Here is a 27,212-nt window from a genome sequence, read left to right as displayed (position 1 = left end):
ACATTGTGATAATTAAATTCCAGCATACTGAATTAGCTCTCTAGGAATATTTCATATTTTAATGATTCAGTATATAACAGTATATGTGCTTCTAATAGAGATGCACTTCTAATAAAGCAAATACGGTATTGTCTATATAACACACTAGTAAATGGGTTGGCACTATTTCAAAAGTGTTAGTTTAAAGAACTATGAAGTAACTAGATATTATTTGAGTGTCATGTGACTATGTCAAGTTGATATGACATCATGTGACCATACACATACTTACCAAGCTGATTGACGCTTGGGGGAACAGGAGCAGTACTTTCACTCCCACCATTTTTCACTTCTAGGGTATCACTAAAAAGCTGTCCAGCACTTGTAATATCACTACTAGCAGTAGTTAAAACAGTGTTGATATTATTTTGACTTGTTTCTACTTCTGATACTAAGTTCTGTGCAAAAGTCACTTGATCCTGATGATATTTCAAAGAGATCATAAACATGTTAATAAAACTAATTAAATGTCCAAGAGCTGTATGTTTTGCTAGTGTTTCATATTTCATAATTAATAATATATTGAGCTAAAATTATTTTTGGGGTACTAAATTAACACATATGTGGTGAAATGTACTATGCATATGCAAATGTTCATTCCTGTATAGAGCAAAATTACCGGGATTTGCAAACTATTATCATAATACATGCCTTTTGATGCAACGTAACACCCTGTGTTTACTCATTTCCCATTACAAACTTAACACAAATATGTTTTTATCATAGACCTTAACAATACATGATAATGTATTTTTAAGGTTTGCTCTTGATGAACTGCTTTCCACAGCAAATGTTTAATAATGAAACAAAGCATTATTACATCACTGTATCTTCTACATGACATGTGCATATTTATATCAAAGACAGCGTCCAAATATTATGCATGTTGGTGTATATCACCATTATTGTCAGATCACCCCATGGGTAAGCTGTTCATACCAATTATACAATGTGGCACAGGATGAGCTAAGGACAATTATCAAACAAACCTTGAAAAGTTAAATAATAATGAAATTAAGAATTTTATGAGCAAACCTTATAGCATTTATGAGTCAGAAACTGCAGTCACAGATTTTGAAAATTTAATTACAAATATTGCAGACAAATGTCTAAAGAAAATTACTCCTAAACTTAAAAAAAATAAACGCAAAAGTAAACAAAAAAACTGGTTTGACCAGGATTGTTGGTCCCTTCGTAAGGAGTTAAGGAGCCTATCACGTTTATTACAAAAGTATCCTCAAGATCCATATATCCGAGGGAAATTCTTTCAAACCCGTAAACAGTATAAAAAACTAATCAAACATAAAAGTAATCAGAAAATGATTGCACAACTCAAAGAATTGGAAAATTCTAAATCAGACACATCTAAATTTTGGAAGATTCTTCGTGAAATGAATGGCGAGAACCCCAGTAATAATAACGGGAATGTTCAACCTGGTGATTGGTTGGTTTACTTTAAGACCCTACTTAATACTGATAGCAGTACATCAAACTCTGAGATTGCGAATGAACTGGAGAATAGTGAAAAGAGTGCAAGTAGCAACCCCTATTTAGACAGACCAATCTTAAAAAATGAAATAACTAAAGCCATTAGACTTCTTAAAAGTAACAAGGCTTCGGCAGAAGATAGAATTTGCAATGAATTGTTAAAATACGGTGAACATCACTTATTAGATGCAATACATAAACTCTTTAATATTGTTTATAGTTCAAATAACTATCCACATTCTTGGAGCACTGGCCTGTTGGTACCAATCCACAAATCTGGGTCGAAAAATAACCCGGCCAACTACAGGGGAATTGCCATCTCTAGCTGTCTTGGCAAGTTATTCAATAGTATTCTAAATATTAGGCTGACATCATTTTTAGACTCTAATAACATTCTTTCCAGTCGACAGTTCGGATTCAGGCATGATTGTCGAACTACAGACAATCTTTTCATACTAAAAACCCTGGTAAATAAATATCTCTACAGTGGTAAGTCAGAGTGCGCCAATAAACAAAATAACACAAATATTAAAAAATCAAAAAAATTATATGCCTGCTTTATTGACCTTAGAAAGGCCTTTGACAGTGTCTGGCATGATGGTCTATTCAAAAAATTAATCAAATATGGTATAACTGGAAAAATGTATAAAACTATCAAAAACATGTACAGTAAAGTAAAATATAAAGTTAAATGTAAAGAAGGCTTAACAAAACAATTTCAGTCCAATATTGGTGTTAAACAGGGATGTAATCTTAGTCCAACTCTCTTCAATCTTTTTTTAAATGACCTGCCCACTATTTTCAATCCTAATACCTGTGATCCTCCTTATTTAGAAAACTCGCATGTCAGCTGTCTACTCTATGCCGATGATATTGTGATACTTTCTAAAACTAAACAGGGATTACAGACATGTCTTGATAGTTTGGCATTGTATGCTAAAACGTGGAAGCTCTCTGTCAACACTGACAAAACCAAAATTTTAATTTTCAATAAATCAAACAGACGTTTGAATAATGATACATTTTTTCTTGGAGGTATCGAACTTGATACAGTTAAATCTTATAACTATCTGGGACTAGTCATTAGTGCCAATGGTAAATTTAAGGATGGCCTAAAAAACCTTAAACGTAAGGCTCAAAAAGCTCTGTTTTCAATGAAAGCAAAGCTTGGCTCAATACAAAACATAAGTATAAAAGTTTCAATTTCCCTTTTTGACAAACTCATCAGACCTATCCTCATTTATGGTTGTGATGTTTGGGGTGATGAGTTCTCCACTAAATCACCTATTGAAGACGTTCAATTAAGTTATTGTCGGTATCTACTGGGGGTGTCACAACACACACCAATTATGGCCATGTATAGCGAGTTAGGCAGATACCCCCTAGACGTATTTATAAAAAAACAAATAATTAAATATTACAGTCGGGCCATGAATTCTAATAATGCGTTACTCAAGGAAGCTTTTGTGGTTAACCAAAGCATTAAAAGTAAATGGTATCTAGAAGTGACATCATTATTAAACAATATCCAACTATATCATTCAGTTAACAACGGTGATAAACTAACCTCGGCACAAATGAAACAAATTGATTTAGGCATCAAGGATTTATTTCTAACAAGATGGAAAGGTGAGGTCCATAATGATAACCGCACTAAAGCAAATGAGAAAAACAAACTAAGAACATATCGGCTAATCAAATCAGATTTAAAACTTGAGCCATATTTAGTCAAGCTAAAAAACTTTGAACTGCGTAGTGTGCTTACCAAATTCCGTCTTAGTGACCATAGTCTCAAAATTGAAATGGGTCGTCATAAAAAAATCCCACTAAACAACAGGGTTTGTGACATGTGTAACAAAGGTCTAATTGAGGATGAAATGCATTTTCTGCTGGAATGCAACAAATATAATGAGTTGCGTGCCAAACTGTTCAATAAAGCTAAGGATATGATCCCAGCATTTGAAAATAAACCTGCAGAGAAAAAATTCATGGAATTGTTACAGAATGAAAACATTATTATACCAGTAGCACAGTTCATAAGTAAAAGCTTTGAAGTCAGGAAGCAGGGTCTTACTTGACATCTTAATGCCTGCTGTCAATTTTGTAATTTTATATTAGATTGTATTTTAGAGATTTTGTTTTATTTAGTAATTTAGTGATTGTATTTGTTATTTGTTTTTTAGTATATTGTGTTTTTGTTTTGTTTTTTATATATATATATTTCTCCTTGTACTTTGTGACCATTTTCTTTCCCTCCGGGGATTGTGTAAGAGTCAATAAGTAAATAAACATTATACATACCTGTGTATCATTTAGAATCGATACAGCTTGATTAAGGGAATCTGTTGCAGTACCCAAAATTTGATTGGTGTTATCAAGTGATGATTGCATGTCAGTGAACTGAGCATCTGCGGCAGTCACCAGGCTCTGAAGTCGATTAGTTTCTAGTGCCTAGAGGTCAAAGATTACAAGACTGATAAGTGTTTTGCAGCAAAAAAGTAATTGGTAAAACTGTAAAAAGAAACATAACTCAGCATATGTACCTGGATTGGCTATGTACAGTACTGGGTAGGCTACATACAGGTACTGGGTAGGCTACATACAGGTACTGGATGGGCTACATACAGGTACTGGGTAGGTTACATAGAGGTACTGGATGGGCTACATACAGGTACTGGACAGGCTACATACAGGTACTGGACAGGCTACATACAGGTACTGGGTAGGCTACATACAGGTACTGGACAGGCTACATACAGGTACTGGACAGGCTACATACAGGTACTGGGTAGGTTACATAGAGGTACTGGATGGGCTACATACAGGTACTGGACAGGCTACATACAGGTACTGGACGGGCTACATACAGGTACTGGATGGGCTACATACAGGTACTGGGTAGGCTACATACAGGTACTGGGTAGGCTACATACAGGTACTGGGTAGGCTACATACAGGTACTGGGTAGGCTACATACAGGTACTGGGTAGGCTACATACAGGTACTGGATGGGCTACATACAGGTACTGGATGGGCTACATACAGGTATACTGGATCGGCTACATACAGGTACTGGGTAGTTTATATACAGATACTTGATTAGCTATGTACAGTACTGGACAGGCTACATACAGGTACTGGGTAGGCTACATACAGGTACTGGACAGGCTACATACAGGTACTGGGTAGGCTACATACAGGTACTGGGTAGGCTACATACAGGTACTGGATGGGCTACATACAGGTACTGGATGGGCTACATACAGGTATACTGGATCGGCTACATACAGGTACTGGGTAGCTTATATACAGATACTTGATTAGCTATGTACAGTACTGGACAGGCTACATACAGGTACTGGGTAGGCTACATACAGGTACTGGATGGGCTACATACAGGTACTGGATGGGCTACATACAGGTATACTGGATCGGCTACATACAGGTACTGGGTAGCTTATATACAGATACTTGATTAGCTATGTACAGTACTGGACAGGCTACATACAGGTACTGGGTAGGCTACATACAGGTACTGGATGGGCTACATACAGGTACTGGATGGGCTACATACAGGTATACTGGATCGGCTACATACAGGTACTGGGTAGCTTATACACAGATACTTGATTAGCTATGTACAGGTACTGGATGGGCCACATACAGGTACTGGGTAGCTTCAAAAGGCATTTAACAGGCAGGCTACTTATGGTATATACTGGACAGGCTACAAGCTACATATGGGTACTGGATGGGCTACATACAGGTACTGTGAGGCTTATATACAGGTACTCGACAGGCTACATACAGGTACTGGATGGGCTACATACAGGTACTGGATGGGCTACATACAGGTACTGTGTTGCTTATATACAGGTATTGCACAGGCTACATACAGGTATTGCACAGGCTACATACAGGTACTGGGTAGGCTACATACAGGTACTGGATGGGCTACATACAGGTACTGGATGGGCTACATACAGGTATACTGGATCGGCTACATACAGGTACTGGGTAGCTTATATACAGATACTTGATTAGCTATGTACAGGTACTGGATGGGCCACATACAGGTACTGGATAGCTTCAAAAGGCATTTAACAGGCAGGCTACTTATGGTATATACTGGACAGGCTACAAGCTACATATGGGTACTGGATGGGCTACATACAGGTACTGTGAGGCTTATATACAGGTACTCGACAGGCTACATACAGGTACTGGATGGGCTACATACAGGTACTGGATGGGCTACATACAGGTACTGTGTTGCTTATATACAGGTATTGCACAGGCTACATACAGGTACTGGGTAGGTTACATAGAGGTACTGGATGGGCTACATACAGGTATTGCATAGGCTACATACAGGTACTGGATGGGCTACATGAAGGTACTTGATGGCTTATATACAAGTACTGGATGGGCTACATGAAGGTACTGGGCAGGCTACATACAGGTATTGCACAGGCTACATACATGCTACATACATGCTCGTAAAGCCTCTGGAGGTATTATGGTTCTTTTCAGATCTAAATTCAGTAAAGGAATCACTAAAATTGAAAGCAAATACAAATACAAATACAAAATTTTTTTCTTTTTGATATCTCTAATTTCCAGTATACAGCAAGATGAATTGTCCGACTGCAAATAGGGACATACTTAAATTTACTGCGTGGAATATTTATGGAAGTTTGGAGAAAAAAATTAGAGATGAGTGTTTCTTAGATAGTGTAGAAAATTTTGATTTTATTAGTTTGGTAGAGACTAAAACTGATACTAACTCTATCATAGATTTACCAAACTATAGTCATCTTCACTCTTTTTGATCAAAAAAACATAAAAAAGCCAGATCAAATTCGGGTGGTATCGTACTATACTATAAAAATCAATATAAAAAAGGTGTCAAACATTTACACAGTAGTTCAGAAGACTTCATCTGGATCAAACTTGACAAATTTTTTTTCCATTTAAATGAAGATATATTTTTATGTACGTTATACCTCAGTCCCCAGTCTTCCAGTATCTTTAACTGGAAAGAATCTAACTTGTTCCAGCTTTTAGAAAAAGATATAGCTAAATATGCGACAAAGGGTGCAATTATCTTGACTGGCGATTTTAATGCACGGACAAAAAATGAAGAGGACACTGTTATTTTCAATAACCCAGACCATCAATCGTCTGACACTATTAGTAGCCTAAAAAAAAGAACATCACAGGATCTCTGTTTTAAAAATCATTATGGTGAACTTTTATTAGACCTGTGTATGAGTTCTGATTTAGTAATCCTCAATGGTAGATGCCCAGGAGACATGACAGGGAAATTTACATGTCACCAAAGAGGTGGCAGTAGCACTGTAGACTACACAATTGTTAGTCATAGCCTTTTTGATCAAGTCAATCTTTTTCACATTCATCCTCTTAATTTATACCTTTCAGACCACTGCCAAATCTCTTCACACCTAAAAACAAACGCAATATTAAATTATAGCAAATCTAAAGAAACGTGTACTGCACCAAAAACAAACTTCACTTACCTTTGGAATGAACATTCCAAACTGCAATTTAGTAATGCTTTACAGACAAAAGATATATGTAAACTTATTTATAATTTTAATAATACTAATTTTAACAATGACAGAGATTCTGTTAATACAGCAAGTACTTTATTGTCAAACATACTTTTTGAGGCAGCTGATATAAGTTTAAAAAAACGTAAAATTAAAAATAGTTCATCTACAAAACATAAAATTACTAAATCAAAGTGGTTTAATAATGACCTCCTAAATTTAAAGAAGGAAATACGGAATCTTTCATCTAAATTCAGTAAAGACCCAAACAATAAACATTTGAGAATCAAATGCTATAATCTTAAACGTGAATACAAACGAATGCTGAACAAAAGAAAGAGAGAATATAAAAATGAAATCCTAAATAAATTAGACAATCTTGGAAAATCCCACCCTGATAAATACTGGGAAATGATAAATGAATTGAAAGGCAAGCAACAGGAAATAAATAACTCTGAAAATATTGAGGACCAAAAATGGTATGAACATTTCAAAAATCTAAATGAATCTAAATCTGACAACAGATACATTGAAGAAACTAGTTGCCTTCCAGACTACACATCATCCTTTGTAGACAGCCTGGATGGATTTATCTCTGAACTAGAAATCCAAAGGGCAATTAACAACTTAAAAAATGGTAAAGCTACAGGTACAGACAGGATTAAAAATGAAATGATTAAAACAGGGCGCAATGCTTTAATTAAACCCCTGCAAAAACTATTCAATTTAATCTTAGCAAGTGGCAATTTTCCTACCAACTGGAACATAGGTATTATCACACCTATACACACAAAAGGTGACAAAGCCAACAAAGACAACTATAGGGGTATAACTCTGCTCAATACTCTGAACAAACTGTTTACATCCATCATGAAACAAAGGCTTACAGTTTATCTACAAGAAAAGAACTATATAATTAAAGAACAAATTGGATTCATGCCAAAATTTGGCATAAGAGACCACATTTTTGTTCTTAAACAGTTGCTAACTAAATATCTTCAAAATAAAAAATATATATTTGCCTGTTTCATAGACTTCCAAAAGGCCTTTGATTCAGTTTGGCACCATGGCCTATTATACAAACTAAGACAAATTGGCATTTCTGGCAATTTCTATCAAGTAATTAAAAACATCTATCAAAACTCAACAAGTACAGTCAAAACCAAAAATGGCATGACTAAATGTTTCCCTGTTCAAAGAGGCATCAGACAAGGGGATGGCCTTAGCCCTCTCCTTTTTAATATATTCGTGAACGATATTAAATCACACATTGAATCTGGCAAAAATGACCCACCAATGCTACTAAACAATAGGCTCTCTTGCTTACTTTATGCTGATGACTTGGTTCTTTTGTCAGAAACAAGTAGTAGTTTACAAAACGCTATTAACAATCTACAGGATTACTGCAAACAATGGAAGCTACATATAAACATTTCTAAATCTAAATCAATGATCTTCAATAAATCAGGCAAGCTTCTAAATAATTTCAAATTCCAAATCAATGGCTCTGAATTAGAAAGAGTTTCAGCATATAAATATCTTGGAATGAAACTAAATTTATCAGGGAAATTTGATGTAACACAACAGGATCTGAAAAATAGGGCACTGAAGGCATGTTTCAAAATTAAACAGCTACTATATTCAGAAACATTAATCCCAATTAAAATATACAATAAACTGACAAACTAATAACCAAATTTAAAGTACATGCCAGGAACACTCTAAACAACGATAATAAAGGCATCAACCACAAAAATAAACTTCGTACCTATAGGCAGCTAAAAAAGGACTTTACATTTGAAAAATACTTAGACATAATAAAAAACCCGCATCATCGATCTTCATTATCAAAATTTAGACTAAGTGCACATGTTTTGCAGATTGAAATGGGAAGATACAGTAATGTAGAAATAAGTGACAGAAAATGTCCAGTCTGTGATGAAAATGAAATAGAGGATGAAGAACACTTCCTGCTCAAATGTAAACTCTACACAAATGTGAGAGAACCCCTAATTACCATGACAAAACATCTTAATAATATTACATCAAATGAAGAAAAAATGATAGCCATAATGACTAGTGATGATGAGTCAATTATAATAGAACTGTCTAAATATATTTACAACTGTTTCAATCTGAGAGAAGAAAATATTAAAAAAACAGTATGTCATCTGCCTCAAAATCTAAATAGTTACATGTTTTTTAATTTTATTTAATGTGTTTAATGTTATTTTTTTATTTTACTTCTTTTTTTTTCTCTATACTTTATTGTACACTTTTGTCAAGATCCTAATAAGGATACGATTACAATAAAGATTATTATTATTATTACAAAGAGTCATTTTGGCTTAAACTCAGTAAGGATTTCTTTGGTTTAGTAAAAGATCTCTACATTTGTATTGCTTATATTCCTCCACTTGGTTCATCATACTATAATAGCAGTGAGCTTGCTGCTGAAGACATCTTTAATATTATTACAGACGAAGCACTAAAATATTCCTGTCATGGGAATATTTGTTTAATGGGTGATTTTAACTCTAGGACTACTGGTCTTAGTGATACTTTAGGAGAGGAGATTAGTATGTCAGACATTCAAATTCCATATACTAATATTATTAATGATAACAGACAATCTATGGATACTGTTAACAATAAGTATGGACATCACCTATGCAATCTTTGTATTACTACTGACATGATTATTGCCAATGGGCGTATTATAGGGGACTTGTCAGGAAGAGTCACATGCTTCCAATATAATGGAGTGAGTCAAGTAGATTATTGTGTTGTACAAAAATCATTTTTGCCACAGATTAATTATTTAAAAGTTAATACTCTTAGTCATGTATCAGACCACTGCTCACTATCATTAGCTATCAAGACTAATTTTACTCTAAAAAATAGCAATGACATTGCATTAAATCCATACAAAAAATACATTTGGAATAGCACATCTAAAGTTAATTTCATTACACAGCTTAACTCTGAAGAGTCAACTAATAAAATGAAAACTTTTCTGCTTAAAAACATTTTAGATCAGAATAATGAAGCTATCCCAGCATTCAATAACATTATGTATAGTGCAGCTGATAAAGCTGTGAAATTTATTAAAATTAAGACTAGGAAAACAAATCAAAGCGGTATACGTAAAAAACAGAAATGGTTTAACGGTGATCTAGAGCAAGTGTGTAAAAGCCTAAAAGATATTTCTAAACAACTCGACAAATTTCCATTTGATCAAAACTTGAGAATACAGAGAAAAAACTTGAACAAAAACTACAAAAAACTAGTTAAATTTAAGAAAAATGAATTCAAGTCGATGTTACTTCAAAATTTAATAAATTTGGAAAATAAAAACCCAAAAAATTTTTGGGAGGCTATTAAAAATATTAAAGAGTTTAGTAGCGCTAACAGCACTAATCATTTACCCCCAATTCAAACTACTGACTGGACTGACTATTTTTCAGCACTGTTAAACATTAAATTTCAACCATTAAATTCTAATTCAGAGATTGATTCTGAAGTTAAATATTTTGTCAACAGCTTGAACAAAAAATCCAATGGTAATCCAGATCTTGATAAACAAATTACCAACAATGAAATCATTACTGCAATTAAAAAAACTAAATGTGGTAAATCAGCAGGTCCTGATTCTATTATCAATGAAATGTTTAAGTGCTATAACCCATTACTATTAGCTTGTATTAATAAACTATTCAATCAAATTTTATCAAGTGGATGTTTTCCAGCAGAGTGGAATACAAGTTATATAGTTCCTATTCACAAATCTGGAAACATTTCAGATATCAATAAATACAGGGGAATAGCCCTTTCTAATGGTACATCTAAAATTTTTAATAGCATTATTCATAATAGAATTCAAAATGTTCTTAACAATAATGATTTCTTACAAGATTCTCAATTTGGATTTAGAAAGAATAGGAGGACAACGGACAACATCTTCATTCTTAAGTCACTTATCAATAAATATACAAATAGCATTGGCAAGAAATATCTTTATGCCTGCTATGTTGACTTACGCAAAGCTTTTGATAGTGTTTGGCGTGAAGGGCTATTATTTAAATTAGGGAAAGCAGGAGTGACAGGAAAATGTATTAATTTGATTCAATCAATGTATTCAAATACTAGCTATGCTATTAAGACTGGTCAGGGGTGCACCAAAGCATTTGTATCATCTAGTGGTGTCAAACAAGGGTGCAACTTAAGCCCATTATTATTTAACATCTACATCAATGACCTATCTGACAGTCTTAAAAAATCTGAGTCTGTCAGTCTTAATGGCACCAATATTAATTGCCTACTTTTTGCAGATGACATTGTCATTTTTTCAAACACAAGTACAGGACTACAAGATAATCTTAATTTGTTTAAAAGCTACTGTATCAAATGGAGACTTGGAGTTAATATTAACAAAACTAAAATTATTATTTTTAATAACAGGGGAAGAAAGATAGATGGCAAATTTTACTTAGGAGACCAACAGGTAAAAGTTGTCCCAATATATACCTACTTAGGTATCACTTTTCAAAGTAGTGGTAATTTTACAATTGCTATCGATAATCTAGTCAAAAAAGCAATGCGTGCAATAGGTGCATTAAAACAAACACTTAGCCTACACAATTATATAGTTTCGCCAAAAAATGCTATTCAGTTATATTTGTTTAATGACAAAACATACTTTGAACAACTCCACATTAAACTTTGCAAACAGATTTTAGGTGTTAATAATAAGGCCAGCAATGCAGCAACTAGAGCTGAACTTCGTAGCTATCCTCTAATTATTGACATTAGTTCACAAACATTGAAGTATTATGAAAGGCTAAAATCAATTAAAAATAATCATCTTCTGGACTGTGCTTTTAATACTGACAATAAAATGAACGGTAATTCATGGACAGCATTTGTTAAAAGATTATTCACATTAACTAAAATTAGTGATGAATCTAACACTATAGAATTCAAAACCAAATTCAAACAAGTTTACTATAATAAAGTCTGGTTGCAAACGGTATTTAAACCAGAAAAGAATAAGCTACGTACTTTTAACAAGTTTAAACAATATTTTGAATTTGAACCATATTTAGAACAAATCAAAAATGTGCAACACAGGGTCAGCTTCACTAAGTTTCGCATTTCTTCTCACGCGTTGCCAATTGAAAAACTTAGATATAATAAAACACCTCCAGAGCAAAGGTTTTGTTTTCTATGTAATGAACAGGCTATTGGGGATGAATTTCATGTATTACTCACATGTAAAAATAGTCAGATTGTACAAGCTCGTACTAAATTTGAAGCTGAATTAGCAATTTATGATGACAACATTTGCAAGTTATCAACTCATGAGAAATTCAAGTGCTTGCTAGGCACTAAAGATAGCTTCATTGTCAATTGCTTGGGAAAATTTATTGATTTCTAAGCTTTAGTTTAGTCTTGTTTTATTTGTGTTTTTCTTGACCATTGATTTATTGTATGTTTTTTTCATTCATGCTAAATTTTGTGTCAAATAAAATGTCTGTCTGTCTGTCTGTCTGTCTGTCTGTCTGTCTGTCTGTCTGTCTGTCTGTCTGTCTGTCTGTCTATCTATCTATCTACAGGTACTGGATGGGCTACATGAAGGTACATGATGGCTTATATACAAGTACTAGATGGGCTACATGAAGGTACTTTATGGCTTATATACAGGTACTCGTGGACAGGCTACATACAGGTACTGGGTAGGCTACATACAGGTACTGGATGGGCTACATACAGGTACTGGGTAGGCTACATACTGGTACTGGATGGGCTACATACAGGTACTGGGTAGGCTACATACAGGTACTGGATGGGCTACATGAAGGTACTTGATGGCTTATATACAAGTACTGGATGGGCTACATGAAGGTACTTGATGGCTTATATACAGGTACTGGATGGGCTACATACAAATACTAGGCAGGTTAATTTAAGATGGAGAAACTTATAACTGGCCTCAGTAACAATGTGTAACGGTGATGTTAAAATGTCAAACCTACCTGTTCTAGATTTGCCTGTAGAAATACATTAGCATCGACTGAAATTTGTTGACATTTTTCTAGTTCAGTCTCCACAGCAGTCAATTGTGTATCAAAATTGATATTCGTAACACCACCTCCTAAATTTGTCATTTGTTGCAGCACAGTAGTAGCACTATTATTCCATTGTGTAAGCATATTAACATAGTCTACAGCATTAGTGCTGGCTTCATACACTGCATTGTATGCATCTTCTGATTCAGTACCTATATCCTGGATCCTCTCAGACTGTGTTCTACTATCTTCCAGTATTTGGTCAACCTCAAGGCTAACCGAGTTAACCTGTGTAATATATCAAAATCATTAGATTTAGCAGAAATCTCACCATTATGAAAGTAAAAAATTAGTGCACTGTATGAACTAGAAAGTCAATCACTTTGTTGTCAAAATACAATTGTTTCTGGATCACTGTAAAACTTTTTCCTCCAATCTATTTTTATGAATTGTCATTTAGAAGCCAATCTTGAAAAAACAAGTACTTGTCCATATTGAGAGATATTGCTCTGGAACAGCATTCAAAATCAACCATTTTGAATACATGTATATATATAACATGATTTATAACGAATATATAAAATTTGAACATAATCAGTCAAAGCATTTAAGAGACATGGCTCTAGAAGCCCAATCATTAAAATAAAATGGCCGCCAGTCAGCCATTTTGAATCCAATCTGACAAATAAAATGATGTGCATCAGGAACCAGTAATGTCTAATGTATGTACCAAGTTTGACTGAAATCCATCCATAAATGCCAGAAATGCTTGATATTTGATGATTTTTTAGCACAAAAATGACCACCATTCAGCCATTTTGAATATGATCGTCGAACCAATATATCTGTTTATCTATGACATGATGTATAATGAATATTTAAAATTTGAACATAATCAGTCAAAACAAGTCAGAGATATGGCACGAGAACCACATTCATTAAAACAAAATGGCCGCCAGCCGGCAATTTTGAATCTTATCTGAAAAACAAAATTATTTGCATGAAGGGCCCATAATGTCTAATGTATAAACAAAGTTTGAACAAAATCCATCTATAAACAACTGGGAAATGCTTGATTTTGATGATTTTTAGCACAAAAATGGCCGCCATTCGGCCATCTTAAATCAGATCGTGAAACAAATTGACGTGCATATGTATAATATCATGTGTGATGTATGTGTGAAGTTTGATTGTGATTGGTCCATGCATTTCTAAGATACAGGTCCGGCCGCACGCACAGACGCACACACGTTTTCGGACTGCGTCCGAACGGGGACTAAAAACTTTGACGAGTCACTCTGACTCCTAATTGGATATTCACTGCTGCTAAATTTAGTGTTTTATGTTAAGTGGTTTAGGGTTCTCTATATTATAGAAAAGGATCCATTCACTAATAATAGTATATTTAACTAGTAAATTACTATATATTTTACCACAACATACTGGTCAGCTAACAAACTGATGCATCTTAGCCCTTACACCACCAGTTCCCTCTTTTCGTCACAAATTCAAAAAATGGTCCTGTTTATAGTCTGTACTTTTCTTCAGAAGTTTGGGACAAAAAATTATTTTTTGAGTAAAAACTGAAAATTGACTCAAATTTTGTCTATTGGCTACAAAATTAGGATTCATTTTCAGAAATATTTAAGAATATATGAAAAAAGTACAGAAAAATTTGTTGGGCAAGAAATTTTGGTGATAAAAAATTAAGCTGAAATAATTCATGTTTCTGACAGTAACAATCAAAACTCACTCTAGAATTGAGATTAGACACAAGAGTTGTATAAGACACTGTATCCACTGCATCAACAGCTGTTCTGAGATCCACAAATAATTGTTGATCATTCTGTAAATCAGTTACTGAGACATTCATGACTTGCATCAGTGATTGAAGTTCTCTGTCCCTGTCTTGTAACTCACTAACCCAGCTGGCAGTGTCGTAATAGTCATCCCAGTTTGTTGTCAACTCGGTCACTGCCTCATATAGCGTCTGTGTACATTGGTTACATTCTGGAATGACATAATAAGGCAGTCTTGTGTTACTACTGATTGAAGTAGGTTTTTTTTTTAAAAAAGAAAAGTATATACTGGTATATAGACTTCTAAACAATAGGAATTATTTCCTTGCAAGTCTTGCTGTAGTAAACAGCTCCAGCCAAGATCTGGGAATAATGACTCTGTATGCATGGACAGACATAACACAAACTAATCGCCTCTGATACACATGCAAAGACACTGAAACAAGCAAACATAGCCTGAGATGAACACTAGCCAGTAATCATTCTATAGATGTTAATTTTATGGTTATTCGCAATTCACACGACTTAAACTAAGATATTTGTCATACATAGTACTTGCATAAATCCTAGGATAAATTCATACCTGTACAACCATCAATACTAAAATCAACCCAGGTTGGTAAACACTCATCACATTGTCTTGAGTTAACACCATTTTTACAGTCACACTGTCCAGTTATAGAATCACATGTTCCAGCATTGAAACTTGCAGATACTGTACCTGTAACACTACAACCACACACTGAAATTATAAAAAAAAAATATTAATGATAAATAGTATAGTATAGTATATTTTATTTGACACTAAATAATATATTTTGTTACATTATCTGTGGTCAAAGGACACACACGAGACAAAAGAAAATACATAAAAGACTAAAGTCTAAGTAAAATTACTTATACTAAAATAATATGCTGACAATAAATTTGCTAGCACTATTGGCAATGAACCCATCTCTCGAACTTAAAATTTCTGCAAACATTTGTTGTTTTGATAGTTTAAGTATACTTTCATTATAAATGCTAACTGCATTCAGAAATTCAGTACGAGCATTTGATATTCCAGTATGGTTACAGTCTAAAAGTGCATGGATTTCATTGCCAATAGCCCCATTGTTACAAAGTTGGCACTTTCTTTCCTCTGGAGGTATCCCTTGATATTTAAGTTTTTCAATTGATAGCGTATGTGCAGATATCCTAAATTTGGTGAAGCTGGTTCTATGTTGTGCATTTTTTACTTGATTCAAATATGGTTCAAATTCTTATTCATAAATATGTTAGAAACTTATCAACATAATAGACCTACATAAGTCTCCAGACGATACACATTTAGGTATCAAGATTAGTGAAGGCTACATGTTTATAAGCCAATACTTACTTTCACATTCTTGATATGGTAATCCAAAACGTCCATCAGTGCACGTATCACATTTAATATTTGTTGCTGAGCCAGTTTTACAGGGACATATTCCTGCATCATTACACTGTAGTTTTGTAGACCCATAGGGATTACATTCACAGTCCACACAACCATCACCATTAATGAATCCATAAAAGTTTTCTTGACAGCCATCACACTGACGTCCAGTCACACCTGATTTACAAGGACACTGTCCTGTTTCATGGTCACAAAGCTGGCTAGTCGATCCAACCGAATTACATGCACATTCTAAAATGAAAACAGGATAAAAAAGTTATCAACTTGCACATGATAATGAATCCTGCATTTAGGAGAAATAAATTACAAGGCTGGTATAAGTGGTATGTTATAAAATAGAATTTATGGGTAACAATGTTGAGGTATGTATAGATGTTGAAAGAGACACAGAATAAGTGGTCAGTATGAGAAGCACTAGCATACATAGTTAAATGGTACTAGTTCTAGTAGTGAAATGGTACTAGGACACCAAGAGAGTAATGAACTCAGTTGACACCAAGAGAGTAATGAGTTCAGAGGACACCAAGAGAGTAATGAGCTCAGAGGACACCAAGAGAGTAATGAGCTCAGAGGACACCAAGAGAGTAATGAGCTCAGAGGACACCAAGAGAGTAATGAGCTCAGAGGACACCAAGAGAGTAATGAGCTCAGAGGACACCAAGAGAGTAATGAGCTCAGAGGACACCAAGAGAGTAATGAGCTCAGAGGACACAAAGAGAGTAATGAGCTCACAGTACACCATGAGAGTAATGAGCTCACAATACACCATGAGAGTAATGAGCTCACAATACACCATGAGAGTAATGAGCACAGAGGACACCAAGACAGTAATAAGCTCAGAGAACACCAAAAGAGTAATGAGCTCAGAGGACACCAAGATAGTAATGAGTTTACTGGACACCAAGAGAGTGTCGGTAACGAGTGAGTAATAAGTGCAGAGGATACCACAAGAGTAATGAGTTTAGGGGACACCAAGAGAGTGTCGGTAACGAGTGAGTAATAAGTGCAGAGGATACCACAAGAGTAATGAGTTTAGGGGACACCAAGAGAGTGTCGGTAACGAGTGAGTAATAAGTGCAGAGGATACCACAAGAGTAATGAGTTTAGGGGACACCAAGAGAGTGTCGGTAACGAGTGAGTAATAAGTGCAGAGGATACCACAAGAGTAATGAGTTTAGGGGACACCAAGAGAGTGTCGGTAACGAGTGAGTAATAAGTGCAGAGGATACCACAAGAGTAATGAGTTTAGGGGACACCAAGAGAGTGTCGGTAACGAGTGAGTAATAAGTGCAGAGGATACCACAAGAGTAATGAGTTTAGGGGACACCAAGAGAGTGTCGGTAACGAGTGAGTAATAAGTGCAGAGGATACCACAACAGTAATGAGTTTAGGGGACACCAAGAGAGTGTCGGTAACGAGTGAGTAATAAGTGCAGAGGATACCACAAGAGTAATGAGTTTAGGGGACACCAAGAGAGTGTCGGTAACGAGTGAGTAATAAGTGCAGAGGATACCACAAGAGTAATGAGTTTAGGGGACACCAAGAGAGTGTCGGTAACGAGTGAGTAATAAGTGCAGAGGATACCACAAGAGTAATGAGTTTAGGGGACACCAAGAGAGTGTCGGTAACGAGTGAGTAATAAGTGCAGAGGATACCACAAGAGTAATGAGTTTAGGGGACACCAAGAGAGTGTCGGTAACGAGTGAGTAATAAGTGCAGAGGATACCACAAGAGTAATGAGTTTAGGGGACACCAAGAGAGTGTCGGTAACGAGTGAGTAATAAGTGCAGAGGATACCACAAGAGTAATGAGTTTAGGGGACACCAAGAGAGTGTCGGTAACGAGTGAGTAATAAGTGCAGAGGATACCACAAGAGTAATGAGTTTAGGGGACACCAAGAGAGTGTCGGTAACGAGTGAGTAATAAGTGCAGAGGATACCACAAGAGTAATGAGTTTAGGGGACACCAAGAGAGTGTCGGTAACGAGTGAGTAATAAGTGCAGAGGATACCACAAGAGTAATGAGTTTAGGGGACACCAAGAGAGTGTCGGTAACGAGTGAGTAATAAGTGCAGAGGATACCACAAGAGTAATGAGTTTAGGGGACACCAAGAGAGTGTCGGTAACGAGTGAGTAATAAGTGCAGAGGATACCACAAGAGTAATGAGTTTAGGGGACACCAAGAGAGTGTCGGTAACGAGTGAGTAATAAGTGCAGAGGATACCACAAGAGTAATGAGTTTAGGGGACACCAAGAGAGTGTCGGTAACGAGTGAGTAATAAGTGCAGAGGATACCACAAGAGTAATGAGTTTAGGGGACACCAAGAGAGTGTCGGTAACGAGTGAGTAATAAGTGCAGAGGATACCACAAGAGTAATGAGTTTAGGGGACACCAAGAGAGTGTCAGTAACGAGTGAGTAATAAGTGCAGAGGATACCACAAGAGTAATGAGTTTAGGGGACACCAAGAGAGTGTCGGTAACGAGTGAGTAATAAGTGCAGAGGATACCACAAGAGTAATGAGTTTAGGGGACACCAAGAGAGTGTCGGTAACGAGTGAGTAATAAGTGCAGAGGATACCACAAGAGTAATGAGTTTAGGGGACACCAAGAGAGTGTCGGTAACGAGTGAGTAATAAGTGCAGAGGATACCACAAGAGTAATGAGTTTAGGGGACACCAAGAGAGTGTCGGTAACGAGTGAGTAATAAGTGCAGAGGATACCACAAGAGTAATGAGTTTAGGGGACACCAAGAGAGTGTCGGTAACGAGTGAGTAATAAGTGCAGAGGATACCACAAGAGTAATGAGTTTAGGGGACACCAAGAGAGTGTCGGTAACGAGTGAGTAATAAGTGCAGAGGATACCACAAGAGTAATGAGTTTAGGGGACACCAAGAGAGTGTCGGTAACGAGTGAGTAATAAGTGCAGAGGATACCACAAGAGTAATGAGTTTAGGGGACACCAAGAGAGTGTCGGTAACGAGTGAGTAATAAGTGCAGAGGATACCACAAGAGTAATGAGTTTAGGGGACACCAAGAGAGTGTCGGTAATGAGTGAGTAATAAGTGCAGAGGATACCACAAGAGTAATGAGTTTAGGGGACACCAAGAGAGTGTCGGTAACGAGTGAGTAATAAGTGCAGAGGATACCACAAGAGTAATGAGTTTAGGGGACACCAAGAGAGTGTCGGTAACGAGTGAGTAATAAGTGCAGAGGATACCACAAGAGTAATGAGTTTAGGGGACACCAAGAGAGTGTCGGTAACGAGTGAGTAATAAGTGCAGAGGATACCACAAGAGTAATGAGTTTAGGGGACACCAAGAGAGTGTCGGTAACGAGTGAGTAATAAGTGCAGAGGATACCACAAGAGTAATGAGTTTAGGGGACACCAAGAGAGTGTTGGTAACGAGTGAGTAATAAGTGCAGAGGATACCACAAGAGTAATGAGTTTAGGGGACACCAAGAGAGTGTCGGTAACGAGTGAGTAATAAGTGCAGAGGATACCACAAGAGTAATGAGTTTAGGGGACACCAAGAGAGTGTCGGTAACGAGTGAGTAATAAGTGCAGAGGATACCACAAGAGTAATGAGTTTAGGGGACACCAAGAGAGTGTCGGTAACGAGTGAGTAATAAGTGCAGAGGATACCACAAGAGTAATGAGTTTAGGGGACACCAAGAGAGTGTCGGTAACGAGTGAGTAATAAGTGCAGAGGATACCACAAGAGTAATGAGTTTAGGGGACACCAAGAGAGTGTCGGTAACGAGTGAGTAATAAGTGCAGAGGATACCACAAGAGTAATGAGTTTAGGGGACACCAAGAGAGTGTCGGTAACGAGTGAGTAATAAGTGCAGAGGATACCACAAGAGTAATGAGTTTAGGGGACACCAAGAGAGTGTCGGTAACGAGTGAGTAATAAGTGCAGAGGATACCACAAGAGTAATGAGTTTAGGGGACACCAAGAGAGTGTCGGTAACGAGTGAGTAATAAGTGCAGAGGATACCACAAGAGTAATGAGTTTAGGGGACACCAAGAGAGTGTCGGTAACGAGTGAGTAATAAGTGCAGAGGATACCACAAGAGTAATGAGTTTAGGGGACACCAAGAGAGTGTCGGTAACGAGTGAGTAATAAGTGCAGAGGATACCACAAGAGTAATGAGTTTAGGGGACACCAAGAGAGTGTCGGTAATGAAGCTTTCAGAACACCCAGAGAGTAGTGAGCTCACAAACAAGTTAATCAATAGTTGCGTAAAAAGATGCAATGTATATCATTTAAGAAGAAATAAAGAGAAACTAACCTTGGCAGTTCTGTTGTGAAGCATTACCAAACTGATAATCAATACACCTTTCACAATTGAATCCAGTAGTGTCAAACTGACAGTCAATACACTCGCCAGTTATGCTATCACATTGATCAGAATTACCATTACAATCACAGGCAGTACAGAACCCATTGGGTAGCTCTGGCTGACCATAGTAGAAATCCTCACATCTATGAACATAAACATAATGTGTGTGATTGTGTAGTTTGTTATATGGGGAGAGCATTGAGACTAACAGCAATACACTGTGTGGGATGTCTCAATTGAGAATGTTACATGATGTAAGCTTAGAAAAAAGTCCTGTGTACTGCACACATTATCTCATGTTGTTTGTATATTTTAATATTAAAATCTGCTAGGTACATGTAGTTCTTAAGAGAAGTGAAAAGGCTTAAAATTAATATGCAGGAATTTCAACCAAAACTAATCATGTCTGCGCATTACCCCAAAGCAATTATAAGTCCCAAGTTTCATTGAAATCTGTTCAATGGTACTTGAGAAACAAGTAAAAAAGCTTAAAATTGGTTAATCAATATACAAATTAGGTGATGAATATGCACAGATTGCAACAAGAAACTCATCCGGTCTGCACATTATCTTAGGCCATCTATGTATCAAGTCTCATTGAAATCGGTTAAGAAGTATGTAAGAAAACAGTGAATGTCTAAAATTAGGCGAGGGTTCTCCGAACCCGCCTATTCACATAGTTCATACCCACCATAGACTCCGCTGGGCTCTCTCTGGAATTTGCTAGGTAATAGTAAATTTACTAATCAAGAAAAAAAAGTATTAGTAAACTTTGTCTGGAAACTGCAGAGCATTTTCCCGCGACCGAGCACAACGGGGAAGAGAGAAGGAGAGGGAGGTGTCCCCTCTGTCGTCCGCCGACGGAAAACAAGAACAGCATGCTGAAAATGGTGCTTGCTGGTGCAACCTGAGCTCTAATTTTGTGTGTAATTTCATGACATCAAATTAGGCAGTCTGCTCTATAAAATGTACCATTTATGATGGTACAACAAAACATCACAACAAAATATAAAATGTAGACACCAGAACCTTTATTTGAATAACTCAGTATTAATTAAACATATTCATGATAAGCTCACATTGTTAACAGTGGGGAAAATAGTCATCATTCAAAAGTTCAATGCCTAGAACACAAGTCTGTGAATAAATTTTCACGGGAAATTTCTCAAAAAAAAAACTCTATGCCAATCAATATTATTATGAAGTAATCTCCCGTGCTCATCATGCAAACCCGCATGTTGACGTTTATGACGACACAAAATGACTATTTATTTTCATCGAAATTTCTGAATTAAAGTGAAAAAGTAACTAAAGTAACTTTCGGTCTTGTAACTCGATCTCAATGCTAAGAATGCCCGGTAAGAATGTTACACAAATTATAGTATTTTTCGATCGATTCGCTAACATTTTCTCACCTTCCATTAGCTGTGGAATCATAGCCCTATGTTGCCGACCGCATTATTTACGTGACAGACACTGGCCGGCCCATGTTCGACATACAACAACAAAAATAAAAACAAGACGTCCGAATGAAATTGGTAGGGCAAAATTAGATTGTATGTCGCACCAAAGAGCTACGGAACCGCAGCTAACCTTCCATTATTTCTGAAATCGTGCTGCAGTACGATCAACTTTCCGTTTCTTGGTGCTGTCAGGGTTAGGGCACCCATATGTTTCTGGTTCTGAACACGATTTAGCGGTTTCTCCATCTCGTCGTGAAAAATATTCGTCGAGCAGTTGTCTGCTTCTTTTTGACGTACTCTCCATTTTCAATAAATAAACAAATCACGTGTTTGATAAGGGCGAAATGAAACCGTTCCATACTGAGAGTAATGTCGCGGGGTATCTTGAAACACATGTCGACTAAACTACGCATGTGCGATGACACCAAAATAACTTTAGAGTGGAAAAATACATTCAGTGGCAGTTTCATGTTGATCGCGATCACCATGTAACAATTGTTGCAATCTTAGAAGTAACGGGACATTATTTAACTTTAAAATGACAATCACTCAAACCGTAACACGCGTGATGATCACAGTCGAGTCTTGACAATTAAATGAGGGCGATTTGCGAGGGTATTTTGTACAAAATGTGTTCGTAAATCCTACTAATAGATATTTATTTTGTTCGTAAATCTCGTCAAAATTTCGTAATTTACGACATTTGCGAGCGACAGCGAGAGCACAGCTCCGGTCAGTCAAAATGACTATTTTGAACTGTAGGCAGAGTCAGACACTGATAGGTGGCGGGTTTTTTCCGAGCAAACAGAAAAGGAAGAATGATGAAAGTCTTTTCCCAGTCCGGGATGAAAACAAACCCAAAAACCTAAGTTAAGACCCAAGAAGGGTGGTGTCTTACCTTGCCTGTGCTGTCCCCGAAGCAAGAAGCCAATGCTGCTGTGGTGACAGGGTTCGGTGTGCCCGAGAAAGCTAGACCCAAGCCGAATTCGGGGTAGATAAGCTTGAAGTAAGACCGAAACAGTTCACATGAGGGCGTAGGTCGACAGAAGCGAAACCTGGGAGCTTCCAGGAAGTGCTAGTGGAACAGACAATCTGTCCGCAAAAATGACGAGACTGACTTATCGTCTGCGGTCGTTCGGGCTGGGTCAGCAAACAAGGTCTGACCCGCTACGACGGGGCCTAACCTGAAGAGACCCTGCTCAATATATTGGGTGTCTCTGAGGTAGTAGTTGATGAAGACGTTCTGCATTCTCCAGAAGCCTGCCCTCAGAATGTGTTTGAGGGGGGCACCTGACGCTAGCGCTAGTGAGTTAGCAATCGCACGGAACTCATGTTCTCGTACTTGGTGTCTCTGCAAGGTCTGTGTTGAGGAGGATAGTGTATTATAGACCTCCAGTACAGTCGCAGTAATCCACCTGGAGACGGAAGTTGGGGAAGCCGGCTTATCCTGTTTGCCAGGGCAGTAACAAAAAAACATGTGTTTGGTTCCCCGTCTAGAAAACCTGGTATGGTTCTCGGAGCAACTCAGCACTCGGACCGGGCAGAGAAGCAATTCCTCCTGATCCTCCGGACCGACAATATTTGCCAGCTGGGGGATGACGATCGGTTGAGGATCATGTCCTGGGATTTGGTTCTTGACGAGACACCCGATTCGTGTGTTTAGTACAACTTGATCGTCCATAAAAGCGGCACAACCGTCCGCGAAGGACAGTGCGCGCCTAGCTCTGACCGGCGCCTACCTGAGGCGAGGGCCAGTAGGAAGACAATTTTCCACGTCAAAAATTTGAGTGGTGCTGATTGGAGAAGCTCAAAGGGCGGTCTGCTTAGAGCAGACAACACAGCCGACGAGTCCCAGTTGGGCGGCTCCCTTGTATGGGGTCTTGGCGTCTGGAAAGCAGTAAATAGTCTCCTTATAATAGGACAATCGGCTAGTCTTGTTCCCGTACATTCTGAGTGTCGGGGGACAAGACCGACCTGTAGCCAACGCTCGCTGCGTAGGACAAACCCACTTCGTCAAATAGGTGGACGAAGGAGCCTGCTACCTGGCCAACAGAGGGATGGTATGGATCAATCTCCCTTCCGCTACACCAATCAGTGTATGCTTGCAGCCTAGAAATGTAGGCCGCGTAGGTGGAATCCCTGTTCGCCCATGGCCAGGACGTTGGCAGCCCGCTCAGATAAGGCTTTCGTATGTGCGGGTCTACTGAGAGCCTCTATGCATGTAAGTGATACCTGCTGGGCTCGTTGGTAGTGCGCCGTCTGGTTGGGACGGCAGGTCCGGTAAGTCCGGAAGCACTGCTGGCGCTTCGACTAGCATTTCCAACAGAAGTGGAAACTAGGCCTTGCTTGGCCAATTGGGTACAACCCATGATAATATGCGGGTGTGCACCTGTCGAAGTTTTCTCCGGTGCCCGGTGAACTAGCGGGAAGGGAGGAAAGGCGTACACAACTAAGTGGGTCCACGGGGCTAGCAAAGCGACCCTGGCCCAGGCTCCTGGAGTCAGCTGAGGTGTGACGTACGTCGGGAGCTTGGCGTTCCGGGGTGCGGCAAAACAGTCCAACCTTGGACCGTCCCACAGCCGAAACAGCCTGGAGACTACCCATTGGGGTAACAGCCACTCCGTGTTCTGGAGATGGAGCCGCCCTGAAAGGGCGTCGCCAGACTGTTCCTCACCCCTGGAAGGTGGTGTGCGGTTAGCTCCACATTGTATTCCAGGCACCAAAGGAGGATTTTGCTCCGCTAGGACTGACAACGATGGGGAATGCGTTGGCCAGTGACGACCACCAAAACAGGGCTTCCTTCACTTGGTCCGAGATCGAAACCCGCCTATCTAGTTCCCATACGAGAGCTTGGCGTTATAACAAGCTTTATACCGGGCGGCTGCGTAGTGCGGCCTGGGGAACGACCATTCGAACCGAGGTCATCATTTCGATGATCCGTATTAGTTCAAGGAGGGACACCGAGGGAACGCTGACTAGGTATTCGGCTAGGCTGCTTAGCGCTAAGCAATACGCTTGAAATAGCTAAGCCAAGCTTACCTCTGTGTCAAAACTCCATGCCCAGGGACACCAACTGCGCATTGGGTCGAGGTGGGACTTGTCGATTTACTAATGAGCCCAACTGGTGAAGTAAATCCCGTGTTAGCCTGACGCGTTTGGCTATTACCCCTTGCCCGGGTTGTTGGTAACCGGAAGTCTGGGTACGGATTCAGGTGTACCGACATCTGGTGAAGCAGCAGCACTACCTGTTTCATCACTCTGGTGAACACGTAGGGCGCTGTGCCTAACCCGAATGGGGGGCACCCAAAATTCGAATACTTGGCCCAGCTGGGTGATTCGAAGGAGATGGCAACTCGCTGGGTGCATTGGTACGTGCAGGTAGGCCCCGCTTAAGTCTAGCGGGGCTAGCCAGTCAAAACGGTGGATGGAGAGAAGAACCCTGAATGGTGTCTCCATGTGGAACCGATCGAGGAGCACGTACTGATTCAGTCTGCCTAGGTCCAAAACTCGACGCCTGCCACTTGTAGATTTGGTACTACAAACACATTTGGGTAGAAGCTTGGCGTCTTTCCCCAGGAAACTGCTACTTCCTGTTTGATTGCTTCCGCCTTGCGGGAGTCCCCTGGCAGTGCCCAACAGGGGAGACACTGACGGGGGGAAACGGATGTCACCACCTGGGAAGGTCCAGGGGTTGGTCACCCGCCGTCTCCAAACCGGACTACACCGGCGCAATCTGTGTACGACAGGGATATGTGGCCATGTGTTCGGCAGTTGCGAGGGGGGTGCTCCCTTCCCCCATGAGGTGAGTTCCCCAAGGCCTGAAGTAGTCACTAAGTTGTGACCTGGCCATTCACCGAACACGTGCCTGTCCCCCCCGGTTGCAGAGGTGAGCGTCAAACATGCCTCCCCTGCTGCCGGGTAGACATCCGCCCAGGGAGGGTAAGGAGCCACCACCTGGCTCTTACCTTCCTGGGGGCGCGCCACTACCCTCCCCTCCCATGGAAGGGTATAAGCGCTTGTCTCCTGGCTGACTCTGGCTAGCAGACGACGCCCTAGGGCATTGTGTTTTCTGTGCTTAGGGTGCCCTCCGTTTGCCCATGGCAGGACCAACTGGCTAGCGGATTCGATCTGAACCCTCTGGTTCATTGCACTCCGAAGCTCCGAGACTGTACCCACCATTCCCTGAACAAAGAGGGTAGAGGATGTCCAGTCTGCGTCACTGAGGTGGGGACGTACCCCGGCTCAGCTTGTCGGCAAAAACATGTGCGTCTAAGGCTGCGTCTTGTAGCACAGTAGTGGCCCTGGCCAAGAGAGCCAGGCGACACTAGGGGGTGTCGCATGTAGATGTGCGGTGGCCCACCAGTAAAAATGCCGCCTGGTCTAGGAGGCTGGTGCGTTCTGCCTCCAAGGTCTCCAGAGTGCTGGTCACGCATAATAATGTGTTCAAGCAACTCTGCCCTCAAGGATGGATGGGTCTCCTTCAATTGGCAAAGACACCCATGGAACACGGCTATCCCCCTTTGCCCGGTTTGCCAAATTCGTGGTACCGGGGGCTGGGGAAGGAGCCTTGGAATCCGGTTGGGGGCGTTTTGGTCTCATCCCACGCTATGGGGTCTGATCCCGAAACCACACCGACCGGGTAGCGTTTGGTCCAGTGGGAAGTGTTGCCTAATGTTATCCCCACCCGGGGGCCTTAAGCATTACATCAACACCGTTTGCGTGCTCTGCGCCCCACTCCGCACTCAGGCGGACAGGGAGAGACTTGCTGACGGGGTTGCTTTGATTCCCAACGCCTGTGTTCCCATAAGCATTGAAGCTACCTTAGGTGGTCGCTTTAGGATCAAGGATGGGGGTATATACATCGTATCACTGGGATCGATGATACTCCGCCTCACCCCAAAAGTGTGGCTCACCGAGTCATACAGATGGAAGACTCTGAGGGATGGCCCGGAGTACCGGCTGTATCCGACGCGAGCGTACTGCATCTTCTTTCACTTTAA

General features: G+C 39.2%; 1 protein-coding gene across 1 annotated transcript in view; it reads right to left on the bottom strand.

Moving 5' to 3' along the window:
- LOC102804359 (laminin subunit alpha-2-like) overlaps positions 1-27,212 on the bottom strand; it is a 100,789-nt gene that overhangs the window by 35,762 nt on the left and 37,815 nt on the right. The window contains exons 22-28 of the mRNA XM_085507415.1: positions 20,699-20,892; positions 16,346-16,636; positions 15,551-15,709; positions 14,922-15,178; positions 13,136-13,456; positions 3,829-3,978; positions 272-458 (exon numbers count right to left, since the gene is read on the bottom strand). Of these exons, the coding sequence (XP_085363541.1) occupies positions 272-458; positions 3,829-3,978; positions 13,136-13,456; positions 14,922-15,178; positions 15,551-15,709; positions 16,346-16,636; positions 20,699-20,892 (1,559 nt within the window). The remainder of the gene's footprint in view (positions 1-271; positions 459-3,828; positions 3,979-13,135; positions 13,457-14,921; positions 15,179-15,550; positions 15,710-16,345; positions 16,637-20,698; positions 20,893-27,212) is intronic.

Source organism: Saccoglossus kowalevskii, chromosome 13 (genome assembly GCF_978046115.1).
Source record: "Saccoglossus kowalevskii chromosome 13, keSacKowa6.1, whole genome shotgun sequence".
Taxonomy (NCBI): Eukaryota; Metazoa; Hemichordata; class Enteropneusta; family Harrimaniidae; genus Saccoglossus; species Saccoglossus kowalevskii.
Note: the sequence above shows the minus strand (reverse complement) of the source record. Positions and strands in the feature narration are given on the sequence as shown.